The following is a 20,079-nucleotide window of genomic DNA, read 5'->3' as shown; positions in this document are numbered from 1 at the left end:
AGAGCTAGTCCAAGGAGGACTGTCCCCCAAGGAAATGGAAAGCTGCACATGAAGCCTAGAACGTGGAGAATTGGGGCAGCGATCCTCATGCAGCTCTGTTTCGGTCCTGGCACCCTCACAGCGCATCACTTCCTGCCATCCCAGAGCTGGAGCCGTTCACGGGGCCCCAGAAGCACACTCCTTAGATGATTGACACATAGCCTGCAGTGCTCCTGGGCCACGGTCCTCTTGCATCGTTGATGTAGACAGTCAAGACCAAGTGAACCTGAAATTAGTGATCTTTTTCAAGTCCTGAGACTCTCGTACAGGGAAGAGAATTTTGGACTTGGGGAAGGGGGCATACTTAAGAATGGAGTGGTATTTTTAAAGTTTCATGAGCAGCTAAACTCAGGTATATATTTGGGAAGGGAGAGGTAATTTACTACTCGTAGTATTAATGTGTTTGGAGCTGGGTCCAGTTTACAGAATTTTCCTGTTGCCTTTTAAAATAATTTTTGTTGTTGGTGGTGAATGTATTGTACATAAAGTGGGAAGGGTGGGTGGGGATGTGGAAGAATTGGGTGTCCCAACTGTGGTGGACACACAGCACTGGAGTGATCCTTAACTGTTTACAATCATGTCACACTGAATACTTTCTGGGAGCTGGAGAAGAGGGTAGAAAAGGTTTTATCTTGTAATACCTCACTAACTTTCGTTAGTGACTGTCCGTCCTTTAAGAGCTGAAGGCCTTCCAGTCCAACTAAGAGAGTACAGTTAAACCTGTCCGCCTAACCATTAGTTTCTCAGTTTCAAGGCAGAGTGCTCTCACATGGCCTACAAGAAACTTCAACTCAAAAGACAGGCTGTTCTCTCACTCTGGTGGCCCCAGTCCTAGATTTGAGAAAGTGGTGCCCCTTTAAATCCTATTAGTCCTGATTTTGCCACCAGCCCTACCAAGTAGTTGTAAACGAGTATCAGGAATTGGGATCACTGGAGTGTTTCACTTTTTAGAAGGTTAAATGAATTGTCCTCTTCTGGTGGACCTGCCAGGACTGTGATCTAAAAAGCCTCACACAAAGCTTTCTGGCACAAATCACATTTTGTGGAAGTGACTACTCAGGTTTGTATATGTTAGTATCAATAAAGATATTGCACAGTTTTTTAATAGGAAAAAAATGTATTCTGTAGATTTACAGTTTGAATTTAGGAATATTTCTGTATATATAGTTTTTATTCATTTTAAGTGAATCATAGTCAAATCAGTCATGGTGATTTAAAATACCTATCCAGAACAAATCTTTGGAAATCACTTGTCATATCTGTGATAGGAAACACTTTTACAGTATTAAATTACTTTACTACAGTTTTAGAAGTAAATTACACTGGGTTTTCCTTGTTTAGCATTCATTATTTGATTTTTAGCTGAGATCCCACCAAAGTTAGGGCCCATACGTTTTGAATTTATGGCTATCCCACAAAGAACACTAAGGAAAATTTCCTGAAATTACAGCTCGTTGTAAAGAAAGGCATATTTTTAGGCGTGCTTTTGGGATAGTAGAAGAGCTTCCACAAAATAGTAATCTGTCCTAGCTTTTTATAAATTGAACTCTGGAGGGGCCGATAGAACCCTTCCTTCCAATCCCAGAGTCCTTGATGGAATGTGGAACTGTCGTGTTTAAAGTTTGCTAAATGTATGCTGTTGGTGGGAAAGTAAAAAAAAAAAAAATGCGGGACGTTCGTGTTATACAGGTGGAACCCAAGACACCAGCTCCAGTATAGTGGAGATCATACGAAGAAGTGATTGCTTATTAACCTGGTGGTGTGGCCTAGGGCCCAGGCAGGGTTGAGTTGAGAATACAGAGGCCTCTGAGGTGCAGTGCATAGAAATACTAATTTTTCACCAAGAGGGACTTTAATTTTAAATGTTTTCAAGTGGAATAAGTTTTGAGGCCGTGTTCTCCATTTATCCTGATTCTTAGGCATCTAACCACTGCCATAATCTGGCCTAAGAGAGGGTCAGTGCTTCCCCTTCAGGAAGAACAGATCAGCAGATTTGTGGTAGACCTCAGTCTGCCCTTGAGCTAGTATAAGCTAATATGGTTGAAAGGTTACTACTTCTGTTTCTGTGTTTATGCAGAAGCAAGGAGGAGAACACCACCAGCTGGTCTTTATGGCTCGTTTGGGGCTGGTGAGGCCTGGTCCAGTCCCAGAGCAGTCTGCCACTGACAGCTCCTGTGTTCTTGTTAAAGCTGGTTTGAGTGAGAGGCCTGTGGCTCCTCCCTAACTAACCATGGTGCTAAAGCTGTCGGGGGGTGCAGTGGGTAGGTGTGGACTCTAAGCAATAGTTGGGCTCATTTGTACCCTTTTCTTCTGAGCTCATAGTATTCGAGTAGCCAGGTACACACACTGGTCCTGGTAACCCTTTCTCCTTGCTCTTCCAGCTCCCTCCCCAATTACTTGTTGCTAGAGAGAAGCTGTGAACAATATAGGAAGATACCAGTAACTTCCTTCGTCCTTGATCCCCCTTCTTGCTATGTAGAGAGGTGAGAAAATATTAAGGAAGAGCAATAGGAAGTTGAACTACTGTATTAAATTATTATAACACTGTAAACAAGAGCAACAGCAAAATTGTCGGCCTCTTTGCATCCCCCGTGGGAATTTGGTTGTGTGTTAACAGGTATCAGGCATCATCCCCTTGTCTAGTGTGTCCTGAGCTTTTACTGCTCTTTGAAGTACACACAGACCTGTTAGGAGTTGTCAGGCACTACAAGGTTGCAGAAACACTGGATCAGAAGCTGCTGGAAACCACTGAACCACGCATACCCACAGAGGATCTCTCTTCTCACCTCTTCTTCCTCTCCTAGCACTTCTCTTTCCAAGTGTCTTAAGCAGATGCAATGTCTTAAAGCAGATGCAGGCGAATTTGCCATCGTCTCCACTAGGGAAATGGTGATTAAGTGCTATGTTATAATTAGAAGTAGTGTGTAAGGGTGTCCTAAAAAGGTTTGCTCTCAGGCTAGAAGGCCATTTCACGCTGTAGGTCACTGTCGCTTGTCAGTGTGCTGGCTTGCAGTGGTTCCCAGAAGGGGTAATTAGAAATACCATCACATTTGATTTAACATTCATGGGTAACCTTTGTTAGAGTTGCTAATAAGCTCCAAACTGTTTTCTCCCAACCCATCCACTGCCATCCAGTTGATTCCAACTCTAGCAACCCTGTAGGACAGGGTAGAACTGCCCCATAGGGTTTCCAGGCCGTAAATCTTTACGGAAGCAGACTGCCACATCTTTTTCCTATGGAGTGGCTGGTGGCTTTGAACTGCCGACCTTTTTGTTATCAGCCAAGTGCTTAACCTCTGCACCACCAGGGCTCCTTTTCCCCCAGCACCCGAAAGAAATAAAAGTAGGGCCTTTGGGAAGGTTGCTGTTTTGTTTTTCCCTCAGAATCTGTTCATTTTAAAAAGTGGCAGCAGCTTGGCTATAAAATGTATTACGATGGATACATGTGGAGAATAAGGACAAAATATGCAAGATTCTTTTTTGTGTAGCTTTTACCACCCTACCCCTTAAAAATAAAATTAAGCCACTCCGTCTCTCCCGCATCAGATTGGCTTAGTTTTTCTGGTAGTGCACATGAATTGTGAGACTGCTCTCAAAAGGCAGAGTTTTTCTTGCCCATCTTTTGTGTATATCGAAAACCTAAAGAGCTATAGATTGTGCCTATTAGTTCAGTCAACCCTCAGCTTTAAGAGTAGGTTCTACCCTCACCCAGCCCTGAGGCCTTGAAAGTGCTTCTTGTAACTAACCATTTGATGTCATTATTATCTTTTTTATAGTAATTCCTACAGGAGTCAAGGAATATGCTAAATACCGTCCAAAACATAAAATCCCAGTGTTGCGGTCACTACAGATGTCAGCAGCACACATTTGATCCATACTACTTGGTTGAACTTTTTAATTTTTATGTTGTTAATGGAAGTTCAAATCTATAAATAATATACTACTCTCGAGACCTAATTTGAAATTTCACAAGCATTCTTGGCCCAGCAGTCCCAAAGCAAGGGCAGTTACATAGTGTCAGAAACCTAGCATGTTTTCAGTGGTCCTCCACTTTCAAGGAAGTGAAAGAAAGGCTTAGGGGTTTCTAGCATTATGGTCCCCTTTGTGTCTGTTTGTTCACCCCCTGATCAGAGTCTTCATGGACCCCTCTCGCAGAAGCCATTTCTATTTATTAATGAGCCGTGTCCTTTGAAATCCTGTGAGGTTCTGGGGTTAAGTGTCTTTGCAGATAGCCCTCCTAGACAACAGTTTCAGCAACAATACTTGGAAGCATGGTTGTATGTGCAGAGGCTTCTATTCCTGGACCCACATCACTGTCCAATAACTAAGACTGTGAAAGGAACTGGCCAAGACTCCCTTTTTCCTTTTTCAGTGGGTTGGGCTCTTTCTGAACCATGCAGGCTTAGGCCAGTGGGTGTTGCCTTGCATTCCCTTTGAGAAAACAGAACTTGGGTGAACATTGCTGTATCCCATCTCCCAAGTTAGGCTGTGATACAAGCTTTGTCTCCAAGCTCCATGTTTTGTCATTCTAAGCTCTGTAGACCTTTGCTAAGCAGACATTTAGAGGGGCTGTCTCCTGGATTCAGCTTGAACTTTTTACTTAATCTCTTACTCTGCACCAGGGCACTGATATAACTCTTCTGTAGAAGTAACTGATCACCTGGTTAGCTGATTGATTGTCCTGCATGTGGTTTTGAAAGGGGTGGGGTGGGGTGGGAACAGGGGTGTGGGTGTTGAGTAAGTTATTGAAATGCTGAACCCCGTTCAGTGTGCTATACGTGACCCCTCCTCCTCCCCGTGGGGCTCGGGTACCTCACTGCTGCCTTCCACACAGCTCCTGGGAGCCCACGTCCGTCACCACCAGCCTGCGGCACACAGTGTCAGGGATTCTTTGATCCTGCTGCAGAAGCCGTGTGAACTTTCCTGGCCAGTACTGGAAAGGGGAATGCTATTTATTTTTATATTGTGTATATTTTGTCGTGGTCTGCTGATTCCCTGTTTCACTGAGAGCGACACTTACCTCAATAGTTAGTTCGATATTGTGTGTTGGATAATTTTTTAAAAGAACTTTTTAAAAAGCTTTTTGATTCTTGGAGGTCTGTAGATTTATTTCCATATGAACTGGTTATTTTGTATAAAGTACATTCTTAAAATAGCAAGGTTCTAGTGTGTGTGTGTGGTGTGTGTGTCTACGTGTCACTTTTATCCTTGGGGCAAATGCTCTTCAGGCCAAAGGTTTGTAGTAGGCCACAGTGGCATCATCTGAGATGCCATCACTTCAACTCTGCTTCATCAGGAACCCTGGAAGGCCAGAGGTGTGTATACCCGGCGGGGCAGAGTGGAGCAGTGTCTGGAGCCAGCTTTGAATCACAAGTGGCCACAAGTGGGAACTAAAGCCTGAGGAACCCAGTGCTTTCCTGCCTGCCCGTTTTATTTTTTATTTCCAGTTCCGGGAGGATTTTTCTTATTGGGGTCAGGAGAGAATAGGTAGAAATTAACCATATTCTCATCAGTTAGGTATAGTCTAAACTAAGACATCAAAACTTCTGGCCTCTTTTATCCTTAAATAAGGAACCTTATTCAGTAAAAATCTCACAACGAATAGTACCACCAGTTTCTAAATCTGTTGTTCACTCAGATTTTGGGGGGTTAAGCAATGACAGATATTTTAGTTTTGACCCCCAATTGTGTGGTGTCAGATTATCCTCATCGTTATATTATTGGCTAATATATTTTGGAGACTTAATCTTTTCACTTTTAAATTTGTGTTCACTGTTTGGTAATTCTCCCATAAGAAACATTTCTCCGATAAAATATGTCAGTAGCATTTTCTAGCTCAGAAGTTGTATTTCCATATAATTTCCAAAACAGAAAAATCAACTTTAAAGCAAAAATCACTAGTAAGCCACAGATTTGACATTATTGTGCTGGTCAGGTCATCTTAATTGCTTCTCTCGTTTTTGTTCTAGTGGGGTAGAGTGGCAGGGCACTTTGGTCTGTTTGTAACTTGAGTTTTTTGACTGGAACCCTTCCTGCTATGATGGGAATTCATCACCAAAGGCCAGAATTTTCTGACAGTTGACAGTTAATGAATGATAGGGTTTAAACTGTTTTTTAAAAAGAAACTTAGTATAGTTTAGGGTGTTCCCAGATTTCCCTCCTTGGGACCCCCCCACTCCCAATAAATAAACAGACAAATTTAGGGCAAGATTTAGGAAAAAGAAAGGAAACCATAAATTGCTCGTGTGGATTAGTCTGAGAACCCTGGTGAACTTCCCATGATGACAATTAGAGACATCCAAATATGCTTCCCTAGTTAAAGATTAACCTCCTTTGTCAGTGAATCGATTCCTATTATTGGGAGGAAAATAACCTGTTTCCATCCAGTTGACTCCAGGCCATGACAGATCCTTGTGTGTGTGAGAGTAGAACTGTGCTCCATAGGGTTTTCACTGGCTGACTCTTTGGAAGTAATACGTAGCCAGGCCTGCCTCCGGAGGCACGTCTGGGTGGATTCAAACTTCCGTTTGGTTAGCAGCTGAGCACATTAACCACTTGCACTACCCAGGGACTCCTTACGGGCAGGAAGGACATCTTAGTTTTATAAACCCTTTACGGGCTCAGTTTTGCCCTGATCGCTATTAACAGAATTGAGAAAAGAATCAAGATTTGCTGTTACGCAAGAGGTGCTTTTTGGAAGAAATGCCATTGGACCTTTCCCTTCCACGGCTGGATGTTAGGCCAGCTCAGCCACAGGGGAGAGGCAGTTTTGTGCAGCCTGTTCCTTGGACTGCCTTCACTGTCCCCTTCCCCACCGCTGGATTTTCTGTACAGTGGCCCTGCAGATTTGTTTCCCTGGACTCGTGGTTCTCCCTTCGGTTTTTAAAAGAGAACATCTGTGTATCTATTTTAGTTTCCTAACTGCTACCAAGCCTCCCTCCTCCAGTTTCCTTAAGCACTTTAAGCAGAAAACTTAAGGACAAGATGGACTGCAATCCTAGCCAAGAAGGCAGCTGAAAACGCCCAGATTTGGCTATTGTGTGCTGAAATGCCAACCCCCTTCTGCGTCCATGACATGCATATAAATTTAGGAGCCCTTTTTTTTTTTAGAAGTCTTCAGGTTTGGAAAGGCCCAACATGCTACTAACCCTCCGGATTTGAAACTCGTTTGGGATTTGTAGCCATGTGTCTCAGAATTTTAAGAAGGAATAGAGTCAGTTCCTTGGATTGTATCCAGCATTTTGGCTTTGGAGGGAATTGAGTCAGCAGTAGGAAGGCAAAGACGAGATCCAAGAGCAGCCTGGCCTATGAGATGAAGATCAAGCAACTAAGAATAGGAAAGGGGAAAAACGGCTTCCTGTGCTCAAGACTTCACAAAAAAAAGGAAAAAAAAAATGTGGAAAAACGAGAATAAGGTAGGCTGTAATCAACTACTAAAAAGAGTACGTTGCTTAGCTAGGAAATCTATGTGATTGGTTTCCCAGGAACTTTCAAGCTAGTGTTTGCAAAGTTAACTAGTAAATTAAGGAAAGATTATTTTTGTCGCCTCCCTGCAGTTGGATCAGTCCTAGCAGGAAGGTGGAGTGTTGGTGTTCTCAGCTTACTTAATTTGGACAGACCTCAGCACACAGGCTAGATCTGGAAAGCTGGGGACTCATAGTGAGTTTGGGGACTGAAGTTTTATGGCTTGTTCCTATTCAGCAGCCTTTGGAATTTGCCTGGGAGAGGTGATGACATGCCTTTTCCTCAGCCTTTTGTAAGTCTCTTACCTTTTAAAGGAAGTAGGTAGGAGAGGTTGGAGCACATTATTTATAGGTGTTTTTCAAAGTGTGGCCTCCAAGCAGCAGCATAAGCATCACCTAGGAGCTTGTGAGAAACACAAATTCTCAAGCCCCAGCCCAAACCCACAGAATGAAACTGAGTATGGACCCAGTAATCTATTTTAACAAGCGCTCCTGGTGGTTTTTATAAACTATAAAGTTTGAAGACAAACCTATAGGAATGGCCCTGGCATTTATAGGCCCTAACCAGTAACCATTTATCATATAGTTGATTCTGACTCATGGTTACCACATGTGTGTCAGAATAGAACTGTGCTCTGTAGGGCTTTCAGTGGCTGATTTTTCTGAAGTAAATCACCAGGGCTTTTGTCCAAGGTGCCTCTGGATGAACTTGAACCTCCAGCCTTTCAGTTAGCAGCTGAGTACGTTAACCTTTTGTACCACCCAGGGACTCCTTCTAGGCTCTAAACCAGAAACCAAACCAATTGCCATCGAGTTGATTCTGACTCATAGTGACCCTGTAGGATGGTAAAACTGCCCCATAGGGTTTCCAAGGCTGTAACCTTTATGGAAGCAGATCGCCGTATCTTCCTCCCATGGAGTGGTTGGTGGGTTCGAACTGTTGACCTTTTGGTTAACAGCTGAGTGCTTTAACCACCGTACCACTAGGACCTAGACACAATCTGGGTTGAATTATGTCATTCAAACCAGTTGCATAAGATAGTATTCTGATAAACTGTAGGAAATGCGTCCCATGTGTACTGGTTAAACGTGGAGTAAATGGAATGGATGTTCATCTATTCCAAGTCTGGGGAAGGAGAGTAGAACAAGAATAGCTGCGAAATTGAGAAATTTCCTCATTGCCGACTCCTCACCCCCACCCCAGAGCCCGTGCCACTCTGGCTGTCCACCCCAGATGTCCACCCCATCACACTGACCTGCCCTTGTTGACACCCTGCTTGTGTTCTCCCACCTTCCTCCTCAGATCTCATTCCCAGTTTCAGCTTTCTCTGCTCCATCTTCTGGACTATGTGGTATTTTTTAGAATCTAAACCCAAGAGACCAGTCCTGTTCCAGCATCTTGCTATCCACCAATGCAAGGCCCTCGCTGTTGTTTAACAAGCTCCTTTGTGGTCCCTGTGACATCTCCTGCAGCTGCCGTTGCAATGTATTTATTCAGCAAACTGTAGTGAGCTTGTGTTTGGCTTTGCAATGCCTTTAAACCAATGGTTATCACTCTAGGCCACTCATTAGGGGTTATCTAGCCCTTAAAGAATACGAGGTGTTTGGGCTGCACCCTGAGATTCTGTGTTAATTGGTCTGGGGTATAGTCTGGACAACAAGATTTTTTAAAGCTCCTCGGGTAATTATATCATACAGCCAGTATTGTAAACCACTGTCCAAACCAGTGCCTTGCAAACTGCAATATGTGCATGAGTCAGAGTCTTGCTAAAATCAGTTTCCCTGGTTCTTTAGGTCTGGGCTGGGACCTGAGTTCTGCATTTCTAGTAATCTAGGTGCTGCTGGTTGCCTGGCCACACTTGCAGAGTGGCCAGACTCTCCAACACTGATTATCTTACCTTGTTACTTATCGAGGGAGGCCACCTGACATATTCCTCTGACTTTCATGTGTTTTCCAAACCATCTTCTTTTTTTTTTTTTTCCCCTGCCAGTAATGTTCTTGCCGAAGCTGACTGTCTTACCTGTGCTTGGATCCCAACCTCCCCTGTCCCCTTCATGACTAAGTCCCATCCATGGTTCCATGTCACTGGATTCTTCTCTGCCTGTGAATGTTGCTGCGGTTTCTGCTAAATAGGGCCTACTTATCTCTGTCTGCTGCCATCTAAGGTGTTCTGGTGGCCTAGTGGTTAAGTGCTAAGCTGGTAGCTGAGAGGTTGGCAGTTTGAACCCAACCAGCAGCTGCACTAGAGGAAGACCCGATGATTTGCTTCCTTAAAGATTACAGCCAAGACAACCACTGGGCAGTTCTGTTCTGTCACGTGGGGTTGCTATGAGTTGGAATTGACTGTCTGACTTAAAGGCACCCAGCTACAGCATATCACCATCCAGACTCCTTACAACATAATTTACACTTATTTTCTCTACTGCCAGCCCCCTGCAGTGTGGCTTCCCTACCTTTGGAGAACTGCTAACTTAGAGCCTCTTCCAGATACCTTTCTCGGCTCTCTAGTTCCCCTATGTAGCCATTCACACGATTGACCCCGTCCCGAAACTGGCCCTCATTGGTGCCACAAGGCCACACTGTCCCAGTTCTCTCATATACTTGTCTTCCGTCTTTACCTTTCTTTTGCTTCCCTAAGGTAGGCACTTCCTAAGATGCAGTCCTTTTCTTTATGCTTCTCTGGATGATTTCGTTTTTACCTTGCAGGTGTGTCGTTCTATGCAGTTGACAAGAATGTCCATCTTCAGTCTAGACTTCTTTGCCATATTCTGTTCACCCTATCCAAATTCCTGTTTTGGACGTGGCCACCTGGACATCCTGCTGCCACTGTTTAGTGATTTGTTTGCCACTGTTTTTGTTTTTTCTTACTGAGGTGGTTTTAATTTTATTTCCAGACTACTTCACTACAGCTTGCCTATTTTTTAAAAATCCTTTCTTAATGATTAATGTAATTCCCATGTAATGCTGACCTTCTACCCCTTACCTCAAGACCACCCATTTAAATGTAATCTAGTAGCTTCTGTGCTTAAAAATTACCACTCCCATAAACCTGGACCCTTTGAGCCCCTATTCAGCATCCCATATCAGCTTTCTTTCCATTGTCCACTAGAAAAAGGGAGAAGAAAATGATCATTTAGTGGCCACCCTTTATATACCATGCACTGTTCTAAGTGCTCTACAAGTAGGTATGAGTCCCACCCACTTCATAGATGAGGAAGCAGACATAGAGACCTTAACTAGTTTGTTTAAGGTCACACAGCTAGTAATAAAACTGAGATTCAAGCCAACTCAAAAATAGCCTCCCCCCTCCCCACAAGCCCATTTTAAGTACCTCACTAAGAGTGAGGGGCTCATAGTACTCCTGTGAAGTAGATATCCCATCTCCTGTCGAGAGAGGAAGAAGGGCACTAAATTTCATAGGTTGTGAGATTGTTAACAAGTTGGGTGTTGATCTTTGAACATGAGATTCTGACTCCAGATATTGTTCCATCTGGTTCCTCATTTCTTCCCAAATCCTAGGTTGGCCTGACAACAAGGTCCTATACCATCTGGATGCAATGTGATTGACCAGCTTTAATCTGCCCTCTCTTCCCTTATCTAACCTGTCCCTGAAGAGCAACTTGGGTTTCAGTTTTACCTCTCTGCTCCTCTTTTAATTTCTTCAACAGCTTAGTCTTCAAAGCCCCAGTGCCACTTAGCGAAACCTTCCCAGCTCTCCAAACCCCAGCCCTGGGTTCACGATGCAATTGTAGCAATCTTGAGAGCAGGGAATATGCCAAAGCAACATGCAGCCCTCCCACGGCTGAATGCGTGGTACCCGTTGACAACCCACTGTCACCGAGTCGATTCTGACTCTTTAATGACTCTGTAGGACAGAAGCAGCTGGTGGATTCAAACTGCCAGCTTTTTGGTGAGCAGCCATAGCTCTTAACTACTGTGCCACCAGGGCTCCTAGTGCATGTTAAAAAAAAAAGCATGTTAGTCCCTGACAAATCAATGCTACAACAGAAAATGTATCCCTGCAGACAGTGAGCCTTGTAGGCAAGGAAATGCTATGAAGTACTGGTTCCTGCCTTTCAGAAACTCAGCTTAAGGAAGATGTTCTCACTGAAATTACAGAGCCAATGAAGCAGTCGATCACCATCAATTAGAAAAGTGGATGAAACTGAGCAGCACGTTAGCTACTGGCACCAAGTGCCCTTTGCCCAGTCTGTACCGCATTGATTTTCAGTTGTTTATCCTCCCTGGCCTTTAGGGCTCTGAGTGGGTGATGAGTCTCCACTCACCCCCTAAGCTAGCTCAGTAATATCTTTCCACCCCAAACATTTGTCCCAGGCGTACCAGCACTTAAGTGGACAGCCGCCTGCTTTCCAGCTGCGGAGTTAGGGTTTGGCTGTGTAGTAGCCTCTTTGGGGTTTGAGTCAAACGCGACCTGTTTGAAGCTGCAACACCAGAAGGAGGAGGGGTTAGAATTGCCCACTCCTTCTGCTTTGTCAAGGTTAAAGTGCTGCTGTGGAGATGAGGAGGGAGGATTACTAACAAAATCCAAGGGAAAAAACACACCAGCTGTCCAGGATTGTAAACAAACACCTGCAGTTCAAAGTAATCTGGCCTATATCTTGGAGTTGGGAAAAGGCAGGAGGTTCTTAACTGAAAGCAGGTAAGTGTACGTCTTGTTTGTATCAAGCTTAGAGGTGATAGGAAAAGACCAGCTCCTAGCAACACCTCATCCCAGTAAACACTTTCCCACAGCCAGTAGAAAAAGGTCTCTCATCTCTCATTTGCTGCACGAGTAGGAAGTGGGTGGGCAGAAGAAGGTGCCCTCTCCCTGGCTCTGGGGCATCCCAGGCAACATCTAAGCCAGGAAGCAAGTCATGTCCTTGGCACCGAGTCAAGAACTGGCTCTCGTCTACTAGTGTGAGGGGCTCATTCCTGAGAGAACTGCTCGCCCTGCTAATAAGAGGTAGACAGGTGGTCCTGACGGTCCTCATCCCTCATCCCTGAGCCCCAACCCCACTCCGCAGCTCCTCACAACTTAAAGGTAACTAAAGATTATAATTGTCTTATCTCCTGATAAGACCGACTCTGCAAAGGTAAAGGAAAGAGGTAGTCACCGTCATGGTTAATTGGTTCAACAGTGTGTATTGAATGTCTCTGCACCAGGCTCAGGGATCCAGCCATCAGAGCGTCTTTTCCCTTAAGTAACTTAGAGTTTCCATGGGGATATAGGCCAGTGGTGGCGCAGTGGTTAAGAGCTCAGGCTGCTAACCAAAAGGTTTGGCAGTTGAAATCCACCAGCTGCTCCTTGGCAACCCTGTGGGGCAGTTCTACTTTGTCCTATAGGGTCGCTATGAGTCAGAATCGGCTGGACGGCAGCGGGTATAGGCCAGTAAGCAAGCAGTTGTGATACAACATGGTACGTACTATAACTAGGTATTAAAGTGAAATCACAGAAAAGGGCTCCTAGCCAAGTTTGAAGAGTTCAAAAAGGCTTATGGGAGAAAGTGATGTCTGAGCTAAAGCCCAAAGAACCATTTGTAATTCAGCAGGTGTAGATGGGGAAAGAGTGTTCTAGGCGGAGGGGACAGTAGATGCAAGGCTTAGACGCACCAGGCAAATGTGTTCCCAGAAGTGAAAGTTCAGCATGGTGAGCTTGGAGAGGGGACTAACTAGGACGCGTAGGGGCCAGATCCCCGCAGTGGGATGTTAGCGAAGAACGTTAGACAGGGAAGTGCTTAAACAGGCTGGACACGGCGCCCAGATTTGCCCGTTAGGCCACTTGGCTATGTTGTGCAGAATAGATTTGAGGGGAGCAAGGCTGGAAGCAGCAGCAAAGTGAGAAAGCTGCCAGGTGCTCAGACAATTGGTGACACTGATGTGGCCTAGCAGTGGCTGCCGGGAACGGGAGCCATTAATAGGCTCTAGAGAGACATAGGACAGTGCTTTACTATGATGAGGACCCAGTTTTTCCCCCAGTCCATATGGAGCAATAAAACCTGTTGCTTTCAAGTCAATTCCAACTCATAGCGACACTATAGGGCAGAGTAGAACTGCCCATAGGGTTTCCAAGGCAGTAAGTCTTTACGGAAGCAAAGTGGCACATTTTTTCTCCTGCAGAGCAGCTGGTGGCTTTGAACCACCAATCTTTCAGTTAGCAGCTGAGCACTTAATCACTGTACCACCAGGACTGCTTATATGGAAAAATATTTTTGTAAAATACAATAAAAATGAATTACTGGAAAAATAGAACTAAAAAAGAAGATATAAGCCCACTTTTTAAATTAATAGATTCCACAAACAAAATTACTCTGCTGAACTGCTATAAAAATTTCTAAACATTTATTCTCAATATGTGTACTCATCACAAACCAGCACCAAACCACATGCCACCCTTTGGTGGCACTGGCCTTAGGTGGTAGATTTGACAGAACATGATGGCTGTGGAAGAGCAAGGAGGGAGAATCAAGGATGGTGTGCAGATTGGCCTGGATCACCAAGTGGATATCAGTGCCGTTCTCGAAGCTAGAAAACAAAGAGGAGGAACAGGAGAAGTTCTGTTGGATATTTAGTGTTGAGTGTGGATGGACCACTAAGGTGGGAATGTCCAGGAGGCAGTTAAAATTATGATCCTGGGTTTCGAGGGAGAGAGACAGCTGGAGGTACTTTGGAGTCATCAGCAAGTAGATGATAATTAAGCCAGGAGAAGAAGGACTTGCTCAGGATGAGTGGGAGTCAAGGACCTTAGGCAGGACTCAGTGTCAATGACCCAAGGGTACCAATAGAAGCTGAGGAGCCACTAGGGAGAATCACAGGAGTCACAGAAGTCCAGGAAACAGAATTAAGATGGGTAGAATAAAAAGTAGTGTAATCTGATGAGCTCAGGAAACACTGGCCTTCTCTAAAGGGTTGTGTCTCTGCATGATCTTGTTCAAAATAAAATCATGATTAACCATGTATTAAGAATCAAACTACAATTTTCTGTGCTTCCAGAATTTTCTAAACTTTTTTTTCTATTTAAGTACTTTAAGAAATAGAACAAACATTCCTTATTATTAAAAAAGAATTGATCACTCCCTAAGATGTGTAATGAGCTCTCTCACCTAGTAAAGCAGACAGGGTGAGTCACAGAGCAGATGTGTTTGAACAAGTGGAGTCCCTGTGAAATGGGGAGGAGGCCTGAGAAGTCCCTGGAATGCTGCAGTCAGTGTGGTAAGATCAGTGATAAGAGGACTGTACTTTGACACACTCACTTCCTCTCAGCCACCACCAGAACCTGTCTGCTTCTGAGTCCATGCACAGTACCATCCTTAGCCACCTCCTTTGTTCTTCCTTCTCTTTCAGCCCTAAGTCCAAGCCCTTTTTTTCCTGTAAAAAGCTCTCTGTCAGCCAACCCTTCTGCCCCCCTCTCCACACCCTAATCCTTCCCTGTCCACCTCATTGCTTTATCCTGATGCCTTCCTAACTGGCCTCTTTCCCTGTTTCCTTCCCTCAGCCTATTTTTCAAAAATAATTGTTCTCAATTCACATTCAATATGATAGTTTCCAACTTAAAAATATTCAGCATTTTCTGTGTACAGGACCAAATAAAATATTTGCTTAATTTGTGGGGACACATACTATATCTAGCAACCAAAGTCTTCCATGACCTGGCCTAACCAACCTTTGCAACCTACTTTCCCACAGTTCTACTTGTGCCAGCCAGGGTGGTTGACTGCTCCAGGAGCCCACTTTGCTTGGCTCCACCTCTTCTCACAGCACTCACGTCCAGACTGCCCACCCTTTATTCTTCTGCTTTTAAATTTTCCCTTATTTTTTTTAAGGCCCACTTCCAGTTCTGCCTTCTTCTCCAAGCCAGCCCTTAACAACCTTGTCCCTCTCTGAACTCTTAGCACTTAGCGTCTAAGCCACTCGATTGCCATTAAATGGAACCTGAGGGTTTTTTTTTGTTTCTTTGTTTGCTTTTTTATGAGTTTGTTAGTTAAGGATTCTTTGGTTAATGATTTACAGAAATTATCTCTAACTATCTTAAGACACTAAGTCAATTCATTAGAAGGGTACTGAGCTATCTCTTTGGTGCCGAAGAGCAGAATGAAATGGATTGCTGTGTAATCAGGGTTTCAGACACAACTAGAATTCTCTTATCTCTGTGGGGTCTACTTTATTCTTTAATATTACTACAAATCATTTCTCTGTTTCACAAACCATATGGCAGTAAACATGACTGCTGACGAGTCCCAAGTTTTATATGTGACAGATAAAAACTCTGAGAGAGGCTACACACTCTTAAAATTCCTATGGAAGGGATTGAATAACCTAGCGTAAGTCAGGTGCCCATCCTTAGACAATCAATATTAGCCAGGGGTATGCGGTCACATTTTAGGAATATGGCGGTTTCCACTGCAGCCAGGTAAAATGGTGAAAGGGAGAGTGTTAGTTCCTGGAAATGGAGTAATGAAAAGACACAATAGTTGTCTACTACATTCTACCATTTGATGTCTAGGAACATGCAAACCCATGCTATTTTCCATACATCCAAATTTCTTCCTCCTGATATGGTTCAGTTATCACATGTAAATTATCCCCTGTAAAACTGTAAATGCACTTGTCTTCCCAGTGTGAAATAACTCAATGCCATGACCAGATACTGCATCCAGAGGCAATGACGTGGAGCCTCTGTCATCCAAGTCCATCCAAGTTCTTTCATTTATCCAATCTCGTCTCTACTTTGGTCCCAAAGATTTCCAGATATGGCTCCTTCTAATTCCACTTAGAAAGGAAGAAAAGGAAATAGAACAGTCTGAGGCATAGAACACACTTTAAGTGATTGTTGTTGGGTGCTGTCTAGTCGATTTTTGACTCACAGTGACCCCGTGCGACACAGTAGAACTCCATAGGGTTTTCTTGGCTGTAATCTTTACAGAAGCAGAGCACCATGTCTCCCTCCTGCAGAATCCCTGGGTAGATTTGAACTGCCAACCTTTCGGTTAGCAGCCAAATGCTTAACCATTGCCACCAGGGCTTATTCCTTATGTGATAGCCTGTTGCCGATTCCAACTCATAGCAACCCTATAGGACAGAGTAGAACTGCCCCACAGGATTTCCAAGGAGTGGCTGGTGGACTCAAACTGGTTAGCTGCCTGAGCTCTTAACCGCTGTGCTGCCAGGGCTCACCTTAAGTGATAAGTGATAGGACCAAATAATTTAATGAATGTCCTTGTGTTTACTAAATTCTTCAGCAGTTTAGTGAGTTCTTTGGCCAGGCGATCTGGCTGCCTCAAGCCTACTTGCCGGAAGAATTTCCTTTGCTCAGGATCTTTTGGGGCCTATATTGAGAGATCAATGAGGATGTGAGTTCCCAGTAGGAGGTTGAAGGGTGAACTGTATCTCTTTAAATGTCTATTCCCATTACTGCTGGCACTAATAGAAGGTAAACTCAGTGAAGGCAGGGACCTTGTTTTTGTTAGAATAACAAGCACGTAGTAGGCACTCAACAAGTTTTTGTAGAATGACAAAGCACTCGATCCTATGACACTGTTGCCAAGTGTGATTTTTTTTATGGTGATATGGCTCCTTTAAATCCTTAGCTGGCTATCAGTTTCTTCTTTGGGGACTCTCTTTACTAATACATTTTCTAATGCCAGAAATCTTGTCAAGTCATACTTTTTGAATACCTAAATCTGTTAAAGGCAACTGCCAGGGCTAGCATTTACAGTGGCTTGGCAAAATCTCTGAAAGCTGGGGCGATGAGGCTAGGAGCTCTGAAATGTACCCACCCACCCACACAGACACATCCACAACAATTATAGTGGAGACACTATCACACCTGTTCATTGGCGGTGCTATGGAGTGGCCCTGGGATTGGATCTCCCTAATTCTCTGGCTTCTCTTAAATATCTTATTCCAGTAGCCAGGGAACCACAATTTCTAAAATACCAAGTTAGCTCTAGAAACAGCATGGAATATGGCTGCTAGGGCAGATGGAAGGTTCCCAATTCTTTTGACTCATTGGCTTCAGACAGAAAAGGTTTCTTTGAACATATTTACCAACATGTCCTTTTTTTTTTTTTAATCAATGTTTAAGACAGCTACCTGAGATCAGAGTGTGACTTTCTCATAACAACTTATTAGTTGATTAATAATAATAATAATTAACTTGTTAAATCAGAGAACAGCCAACACCCTTCAATTTCCTGACATTTTGCCACCAAAAACCCTAAAGCTCTTGCTTTCAGAGGCAGAGGGTTCAAGTCTCAAAAGAAGACAAATGATCCTGCACAGGAACTGCCAGTGTCCCAACCCAGGATGGGAGAGTTGTCATGACCTATACTCTACATTGTCTCAGCCGATTCCATACTTTGGGATCTGTAATTTGCAAATTCCCACTTCCATTACTAATTTAAGGGCTAATTAAGATTTTTGGTTGGAAGTAACAGAACCAAATCTGGCAAGGCAAGCAATAAGGTCAATTTACTAGCAGAACAGTGGCGTGTCTCAGAACCCAAGGAGAGGAATGAACTGCAACCAGGGTTTAAACTTTAGGAATGTCTCCATCTTTTGTCTCTCTTCCAGATGTGCTTGCTTCACTTCTCTTTCTGGCTGCAGACCAACTTCTTCTGCTTCTCCAACAGATCTGAGCTGTACAGGTTATAGGTCCACACTCCATGTTACAAGTCCATTCTTCCAGTTTCTCAGACCAAAACCCTTGGTGTCCCCTTGATTGCTTTTTTTCTCTCTCAAGTCTGGTCCACCTGGAAATTTTGTTGACCCTACATTGAACATATGTCCATAATTTAGCCACTTCTCACCACCGCCACTGCCACCACCCAGGTATAAGCTGCCATCATCTCTTGCTCAGGTTATTGCAGTAATAGGTATTTCTGCTTCTATCTGGACCCCCTGCAGTCTGTTCTCAATACAGCAGTCAAAATGATCCTGTCACTGCTCGAAGCTCTCTATTTGCTTCTCTTTACAGAGTAAAAGCTAAAGGCCTTACCTGATCATGCCTCCACCTCATCATCTCTCTGACTTTGTGTTTCAGTACTCACCCCTTGTTCACTCCTCATTGACCACCTTGCTATCTTCAGCTCACCGGCCTCAGTCTGCCCTCAGGGCCTCTGCACTTGCTTTATGGCAAATGTTCTTAACCCAGATATGTGCATGGCTCACTCCCTCACTTCCTTTGATCCTCAGAAGTCACTTCAGTGCTTCCTTCCTTGGTCAAGCCCCAACAGCCCCACCCCACTGCCATTTCCTATCCCTCTTCCCTTCTGAATATTTTTCTTCACAGCATTTATCACTATTGATAACCATGAGGATTTACTTATCTCATTTATTGCCTGTCTTCTCTACAATGTAAGTCCCTGAGAACTAGGATTTTAGTCTTTTGTTTCACTTCTGTATCTCCAGACTTAGAACCGTGCCTGGCACTCAACAATTTTTTTTTCTTGAATGGATTAGTAAAACCACCTGGAGGATGACTAAGCTCTCTTTTTCTCTCTCCCCAAAATATAATACCTCAGACAATAAAGAATTATTGGCAGCCTCCAGGAACAGTGAGGCACAAAGCGGGGAGCCCTAAAGTAGCTTGAAGGGGGCTGGAAGAAAAGAGGCTTCTCATAGCTCAGACCAGCCTCCATTTTGTAGCATCAGGAGAATTGTTGCTGACCCTGCCCCTCTGGAATTAAACCCAGACCGTCCTCAGAAGCAGAAATAATAGTTACATGTTGTAGCTTCCATTTTCTGAGTACTGTTCCAGTGGTTTCCATATATTACAATTATAAATTCAGAGACTTAGTGCAGCTTAGTCTCTCTCTAGAGTCATATGAAGTTCAGAAAACACAATTTAAGAGCCAAAAAGTAACTAAAGAACAGCTGAAGTATTTTATTGTGGGTCTTGAACACTGGGAGGGGAATTCCTAGTCCGTAGCAACTCTCCTTAAAATCCCTCTTTTGTGAGTGATGAAAACATTTTGGAAATAGTGGTGAGGGTTGCACAACATTGTGAATGTAATCAGTGCCACTGAATTGTACACTTAAAAGTGGTTAAGATGGAAATTTTTATGTTACATGTTTTACCACACACACACACACACACACACACACAATTTTAATCCTCCTTTCATATCCCATCAGCTTTCCTTGCCGAAGCTGCACCCACTTCCTTCTCCTTCCAAAAAGCCACCAAATTTCCTCTCCTGGAGCCTTAATTTGTGTCCCTTATCCTTCCCTCCCATTTCATTTTCTTCAGATTCTCAAACCCTAAAGCCCCAAAGGTCTAGATAGAGAAGGAACAAGTGAGCTGTCAGCATTAGTAATGTTTTTCCCATCACATACGTGGTTCTCATCCCTTGAGGTGAGTGTTGTCCTGACCACTCCATAGAAAAGAAAACTGCAGCTCAGGGAGGCTGTGTGACTTGCCGGGTCTCAAAGCCAGTAGGTGGCCCAGGCCGGTCTCCTCTCAAAACCCGCATGCTCTGTCCACTCCGCCACGGTGGGCTGGAGTCAAGGAGATGACAGAACTTCTTCCCCCCTCAGCCGGCCGGGACAGCCACCGCCTCTGAGCAGCAAACAGCCCGG

At 44.0% G+C, this 20,079-nt stretch overlaps 1 protein-coding gene across 8 annotated transcripts in view; it reads left to right on the top strand.

Moving 5' to 3' along the window:
• The window catches only part of LOC126075034 (cat eye syndrome critical region protein 2), a 170,441-nt gene extending 169,916 nt beyond the window's left edge, over window positions 1-525 (top strand). For all 8 annotated transcript variants that reach the window (XM_049882121.1, XM_049882127.1, XM_049882122.1 and 5 more), the window contains one exon: window positions 3-525. In XM_049882121.1, coding sequence (XP_049738078.1) covers window positions 3-8 — 6 coding nt within the window. In that variant the 3' untranslated portion in view covers window positions 9-525. The remainder of the gene's footprint in view (window positions 1-2) is intronic.
• Window positions 526-20,079: the final 19,554 nt, after the last annotated feature.

The sequence above is a fragment of the Elephas maximus genome, chromosome 4 (assembly GCF_024166365.1).
Source record: "Elephas maximus indicus isolate mEleMax1 chromosome 4, mEleMax1 primary haplotype, whole genome shotgun sequence".
Classification (NCBI taxonomy): Eukaryota; Metazoa; Chordata; class Mammalia; order Proboscidea; family Elephantidae; genus Elephas; species Elephas maximus.
The sequence above is the reverse complement of the archived record's forward strand: the minus strand, read 5'-3'. Positions and strand labels throughout refer to the sequence as shown.